Here is a 7,667-nt window from a genome sequence, read left to right on the forward strand (position 1 = left end):
TGTTGTGTTTCCAAGATATTCCCTATAATTAATGAGGATATACTTAACAATTACTTAAGTAAATATCTAGTGCCTATAATTTGGGATAAAAAATTTGAAATAGTGCCTATCAATTTGGGACGAAGGGAGTATAAGGTTTCAAGATTCAAAAACAATGAATATTATGTCATAAGATGCATAAGTAATATGTAAGTTAGTTGAATTAACAATTCCAACATAAATTTAAGTCATTCAAACTAATTCCAATAAGAAGTTTTAAAGAGCAAATATGTCTTTAACAATAAGAAAGAGTACTTGAAATAATAACAACAATATATATATGAGAATTAAAAATAGAATTTAGTTTATGTTATTATCTAATTGTATTTGGGTTTGAGTCCATTTAGTTAAGTTTCTTATAAAAGAAAACTATACTAAAAAGACTTTAAATTAATTAAAATGCCACTAGAAGTATCCCCGGCATGTTCCCCTCTTTGACCAGTCAAAGGTACGGGGACACGCCACGTGGCGTGTCGGGTATGTATCCCCGGCGTGTCGCCATGTCCCCTAAATACGGCACTCTGGAGGAGTGTCGATGCTTCATAGGTGCTAATATATGGTCTTAAGACACATAACACATAACAACCCAACTTGTGTAGCATTATCTTCTGTAATGAAAGAATAAACAAGCAAGGGAGTACTAGAGGATATGAGACTATTTATTGTTGTTAGCTGTTGAATTACTTGTAACATGTCCGCTGACAAAGAAACTTGAGCAATGTTTGGGGTTGAACAAATCAACTCCCTCCAAAAAATATTTCTCCACGAATTTCTCTTGGAATGCTATCGACAATATCTCTTGTGTCATCAGTTGAGACACCAATAATCAGTCTCATTAAATCAATACGATCATATGCCTCTTCAACTCTTCCTGCACATCTCATAACTGTTCGGGTTGCATCAGCAACATGACCTTGCCTCACGAGCCAACTTGGCGACTCCGGCATTACAAGTAGAACAAGTGTGATAACAAGGAAAAATATAGCACAAAGAGCGAAAAAGACCCAGCCATTCTAGATGCTTGAAGACTTTTGATAGCTTCAAATGTACTATGGAAGCAAACAAAAATCCGACATTGAAGAGCACCTGGAATTCACAAAACAAATTTTGGTTAAAAATTAAATTTGAATGATTAATTTTTTATACAAGAGTTGCCAAATTGTAAAAAAAATTAAAATGGTTACCGTATTATAAATTGTTTATGATACGATAATTAAATTATAAAAAATTATTATCAATGACCATTATATTTCTATTTATAATTGGACCATCATTTTGTGAAGATAAATATGATAATAACGTGTTCATACACGGTTATTAGTTACAATTTGTTGCAATTGTTGTATCAAGAAGTGTCCTTTTAGCTAATAAATTATTTTATTGTTATTGAAAATTAATAAAAAAATTATTTTTCATACGTTAAAACTCCACGGATGCCGTATCTTTTTTTTAATGAATGATGTCGTGTAAGAAATGAATACATTAATTTTCTAATATCAAACAGAACTATTTCTATTTATTTTGGAAGTAGTAATTAAATATAAGAATAAAAAGACTACCTAAGGAAATGATGCAAGTACACTTCGTGCTGATGGAGGTGATAACTCCCCAATAAATATTGGAATACTTAAATATCTCATGCCAATTCTGCTTCCAAACGCAATACGACTAATAATTAAAATTGCATAGTTGGTAGACAGATACATCAGCAAGACCCCGATAAATGACATGGCGCTGGATAGAATCACTACCAGACGACGTCCACTCAAATCAGATAATACTCTGGCAGCTAGACATCCAACTAGCTCAATTAAAATAGTAATCGATACCAAATTATCTAGGTAGTGCTCATAATTTATATTAAGACTTTTCGTCAAGTAATCTGAAGTGCTAATCAACATCATTTCATCTACATACAACAAAACAAAATTAAAAACATATTTTATACTTCAAACAAAAACTTAGAGAAAAAAACAATAAAAAGTGGTATGATATTATTTAAATAGAACCGACATGTTATACTTATTATATACAGGCCCAGCCCTAGGGCTAGGCCATTAAGGCCTCAAAATTATTAGGGCATCATATTTTTGATATCCACAGACTTTTTCACACTCCTATGCAATCATGACGTCAACCGTAATTAGGGATGTGCATAGGTCGGTTCGGTTTTTGAACCGATAAAAAAATCAAAAAGCGATCGGTTTTTTGAAATTTGAAAAGAGAACCGAAATAATGGAATTGTTTCGTTTCGGTTCGATTGATTACCGAATATATAATAAATCTGTTAAAAGTAACCAGAATTATCCCTTAGTTCAATGGAGCAGCGCCTAAACCTATTCATGGGCCGGGTTTGGGTCAGACTCGGACCCGGTGGGCTTTTTAATTTTTTTACAAGCCCAAGCCTGTCTCGGGTTTTACTTTTCCTACCCAAACCTGGCCCTAACACTATATTTTTATGGGGTCGGGTCGGGCTTGGGCGAGCTTACATGTAAATTTTACAAAAATGAAAAGCCCGAACCCGACCATCAAATATCAGGCTTTTTGCGGGCTCGGGCTCAGGCCGGGCTCGGTACGAAAAATCATTGTCCAATCCCGGCCCTAAGCACCGGGCTTGGGCGAGTCTGGGCAGGTACCCAAGCCCATGAACAAGTGTAGCAGTGCCTGATATAAGTTTTAAAGGTTCAAAGTTCGATCGTAGACTTGTATATGTTTATTTTTTTGAATTAAAGAGAATCTTTATTAAATTGTAGATAAAGAGGTCAAAGAAAGGGTGGGATAAAATTCAAACTTGGGCCTGAGCAAAGAAATAGAAGGTCTTTACTACTAAACTACTATAAAAATTTGAAATACTATTGAAACACCTAATATATATAAAACTTCGGTCGGTTGGGTTTATACGGAACAAAAAATCCTTAAAACCGAACCGAACCTATATTTTTGGTTTAGTTTTCGGTTTCAGTTTTTGCACACCCCTGATTGTAATATGTAAAGAGCCTCAAATATTTTAACAAATCTTACAATATCAATTTAAATCATTTAGATGACATCAAATCTGAATGAATTTTTCAAAGACAATAAAAATCTTTTAAAGGGCCTCAGATTTTGCTAATTTCTTTTAAAAAAAATCTAATTAAAATTACCTTAGTAAGTTTGTTGTTTCTTAAGCACTTTGATATTTATTTTCTTTAGTTCCAACTGTTTCTAATTTTTTTATTTTTCTCAAATAATTGCTTTTAGATAAAAAAAAATATTAATTATTAATTTTGTTTATTATAAATTCTTTTAATAAGCTAAATTGATAAAGATTCAGACAAATAAGTTAGTTAATTAACATTTTATTTATTATTATTATTTTATTTGATCAATTTTAATTTATATTATTTTTCAGTTAAATCAAACGATTGATTTATTTATTATTTTTTATAGTCAGTGGTGGTGACACTATAATTTCATCAAGTATTGCTTTTTGAAATCATGTGAATTTTTTTAATTTTGTTTATTATCTTATTTTATTTTTGTTTACTTTGCTAAAAAGTTGACGGAAAGTCATATTGCAACGTAATAAATGCTTAATTTCAAAAGAAAAATATTTTAAAGAGTTCTACAATTTTATAATTATGTTTGGAAATTTTATATATTTTTATTAGTGTATTTCTTTACATGTTATATAATTTTATTATTTATTATATAAAAAATTTCAATAAATTATTTTTAAAAAACAATATTCCCTCCGTCCCAAATTGATTGGCAGTTTAGAACAAACACGAGTATTAAGAAATTTAGATTCTCTAGATAAAATGAGTTAATACATAAAAAAAAATACCATACTTGCCCTCATTTAATATAGTGACAATTTTTATCTTTTAGTGACTTTTATTGTCTTTCCAAGATATTTCCTATAATTAATGAGGGTATGTTTGACAATTACTTAGTGAGATTAATATCTAGTGCCTATAATTTGGGACAAAAAATTTGAAGTGCCTATCAATTTGGGATAAAAAAATTGAAATAGTGCATATCAATTTGGGACGGAGGGAGTATATAAATATGTGCTTAACCGCCTAGGGCCTCATTTCATCTAAGACCGGTTCTGACCATCAGTTACTAAGTTTTCAAAACTGATGGATCGGTCCGAGATGGTCTTGTCTTCCGAGTTATTTCATGACAAACTTGATACTTAGGTGAATTCCGAGTTGTGTCCTACAAGACAAATAAGGTCAGATATAATTTCAGACTCTTGGTCCGAAATCCACTTTGAAACTTAAGTCAATATTTATCTCAATATAATATAGAAAAGTACTATATAAAAGAGGTAATAAAGCTTAACATGATATAGTAATAGGTTGGCTTGCCTTTATATGCAGACTTGTTGAGTGAGTTTCCTTATAAACTAGTAATGTGGGATTTTGGTACAAAGTGGCCATATGAGGTTTTGTCTTATTCCATCATGTGAGATTTTGTCTTATTTCATCATTAATCCTTCCCGCAGTATCATATCATGCAAATATTTATGTTTGGTTTGATTCATGATACATACATGTTTAAATTTATTCTCGTCTTGGAGATTCAGTCTTCAATTTATAATTTTCTTGTGTACTCGGATCTCTCCTAATTTTGGAGATACGGACTGCCGCTGCTTTATCATTTCTTCGTATGTCCGGATCTTCTATTATTTCAATAATACGATCTTCAACTTCGTATATACTCGATTCTCTCTTTACTTTGGAGGTTCGGTTTTCAACTTTTTACATTTTCCTTGTATCGACGGATCTCTCGTTATAGATACGGTCTTTAACTTCATATAGTATTATATTGTACTCAGATCTCTTATTATCTTGGAGATACGGTCTTCATCTTCTTTATATACTATTATCTTATACTCCGGCCTCTCATAATCTTGGAGATTTGATCTACATATGAACACTTGTATGAACGAATCTTTCACTACTTAGAAGATTCGATCTTCAACTTCATATGTGTCTGAATTTCTCGTTATCTTCGAAGTTTGATCTTCCACTTCTTCTTCATTGTTATTCTTGTATACCCGGATCTTTGATCACTGAGGAGATACATTTTTCCACTTTACGTGTTTGAATTTCTTTTTACTTCGGAAGTCTGATCTTCCACTTCTTCTTTATTGTTATTCTCGTATATCTGGATCTCTCATCATTGTGAAGATACGGTCTTCCACTTCACATGTCTGAATCTCTCATTACTTTTCGGTAGGGGTGAGCAGAAATCGAACCTGACCGGAAAATCGGACCGAACCAAACCAAAATTTTTTGTGTGGTCCGGTTTTTCGGTCAAAATGGTCTGGTTCAGTGTTAGATAGAGAGAAGTTTGGAGTTTGGTGTTTGGTTCGGTTTGAGGCTGTCAAAAACCAAACTGAACCGAACACCGATGACACCGAACATATTAAATTGTGTTGTTTTAAAGTACATTGCCACATGTTTGAGTATTACTAAAATACCCTTAATGAATGCCATATATAATGCTTCTTATAACTTCAAAACCCTACCTCTCTCATTTTCCATCTTTCCAACGCCGCTCTCACCACTTTCTTCCCTTCTTATTTTTGCATCAAACAAAACCCTAAATTTCTAATTGATTATAACAATCTCTTTAGTTTATTTCCTTACCCAACAAGTAGTACTATTTGATGGAAGAGAAGATCATCATTTTTCCTTCTCTGATCTGCTAACATGTTTTAGACATGTAAATTTGATTCAAACCCTTGAAAAGGTAAACACTTAGTCCTTTTTTAAAAATATTTTGGCTTCAACAACAATGATTAAAACTGTTTGCTTTATATTTTCTTGGTTTAATTTATTATTAATATACCTTCTTACTAATTCATTGACTTAAGTAGCAATTTGCCCCCCTCAACTTGTAAGCAATGGGCAATTAACACATAAATTAACTTTGTGGGCAAATTAGTCATGAACTTGCTGATTATAGGCAATTAGCCCCATTTTGGCAATTTACCCCCTAAATTTGTAAATTATTTGTTTCTCAATTGGCAATTTGCCCCATCAAATTTTAAACTAATTTTTCAAAATGGGGCTAATTGCCCATAATCAGCAAGTTCATGACTAATTTACCCACAAAGTTAATTTGTGTGTTAATTGCCCATTGCTTACAAGTTGAGGGGGCAAATTGCTACTTAAGTCCTAATTCATTCTTTGTTTTTATATTTCACAGATTTATAATCTTAAACAAGATCAAGTAGTTGAAGATCCTCCTAAAAGTCCTATTATTTTATTGGAATTCGATGTACTGATTTTTTGTATTCATTTGTTTTTTATTTTTGTTTGCTGGAATTATTAGTTATATTTTTCTTTTGAATTTAAAGTTGTAATTTTATTTTATGTACCTATATATTGTAAAGGTCTTCATCTAATTGATTATGAATTTCTTTTTTTCTTTTTGTTAAAAATGGAGTGTAATTTTCTGTATTTATTTGATATATTTTTCTGTATTTAATTTGGGATAAAAAAATGAACGGCCATTTAAAAAGCCCAAACCGAATTAGAAAACCGAACCGACCGAAAATTTTGGTCAAAAAGAATTTCGGTTTTTGGTGAAAAATAGCACGGTTTCGGTATGGTCGGCTTTTGTCGATTCGGAACCGAACTGAACCAAATCGACCGATGCTCACCCCTACTTTTTGGTCGTCAACTTCTTCATTTTGTTCTTGTACGCCCGGATCTTTCATCCTTGTGGAGATACAATCTTCAACTTCACATGTGAACGAATCTCTTTTACTTTTGAGGTTCGGTCTTCAACGACATATAATTGTCTTCTATGTCCGGATCTCTCATTGTCTAAGAGATACGGTCTTCAACTTCTTATGTGTTTGAATCTCTTATTACTTCAGAGGTTCGGTCTTCAACGACATATAATCTTCTTCTATGTCTGGATCTCTCATTATCTAGGAGATACGGTCTTCAACTTCTTATGTATCCGAGTCTCTTATCACTTTGGAGGTTCGATCTTCAACTTCTTCATTGTTATTCACGTATGCCCGAGTCTCTAATTATTGAAGAGATACGGTTTTTACCTTCTTCATGTACTATTTTACTTGCATTTCCGGATCTCTCATAATTTTGGAGATACGGTCTTCAACTTTTTCATATAATATAATCTTGTATGTCTGAATCTCCTGTTATTTCAGAGATCCAGCCTTCACATAATATTTCTTTTCATGTCTGAATCTCTCATCATTTTTAGAGATTCGGTCTTTATATAATATTTCTTCGTATGTCCAGATCTGTCATCATTTCAGAGATCCGGTTTTCGTGTAATTTTTCTTGTGTCAGATCTTTTATGGGCATGCGCCTTACTCTATCTTATTCTCGAATCTTGAGTGAGGAGTTTCACTCTCCACCTGGGGGTCTGAATTGTGCAAATATTTATGTCCGGTTCTTCTCTTTAGGCAGTACTTTTTGTGGCATGTATTTGTTCATTGTTATTGTTTAGATTTTCCGCTTATGTTTGGACAGTGCCCTTGTGTAGTTTTTGTCGTTGTTTCCTCTTTTCTATTTTTTTTATATGTTCTTCCTTTTTATTTTGACAGGGATGTCTCTTGAATTCAGGGCGTTGCCTGTTTTTAGTAAATGTGTTTC

At 32.4% G+C, this 7,667-nt stretch overlaps 1 protein-coding gene across 1 annotated transcript; it reads right to left on the reverse strand.

The window, feature by feature from the left end:
- Positions 1-776: 776 nt before the first annotated feature.
- Positions 777-5,746, reverse strand: LOC126656856 (putative polyol transporter 1). Its single transcript, XM_050351479.1, has 4 exons — positions 5,682-5,746; positions 5,561-5,634; positions 1,620-1,948; positions 777-1,052 (listed from the first exon to the last, which is right to left on the reverse strand). Exons 1-4 carry the CDS (start codon positions 5,744-5,746, stop codon positions 777-779), a joined length of 744 nt encoding a protein of 247 aa, XP_050207436.1.
- Between the last annotated feature and the right edge of the window lie 1,921 nt (positions 5,747-7,667).

Source organism: Mercurialis annua, linkage group LG7, assembly GCF_937616625.2.
Source record: "Mercurialis annua linkage group LG7, ddMerAnnu1.2, whole genome shotgun sequence".
Taxonomy (NCBI): domain Eukaryota; kingdom Viridiplantae; phylum Streptophyta; class Magnoliopsida; order Malpighiales; family Euphorbiaceae; genus Mercurialis; species Mercurialis annua.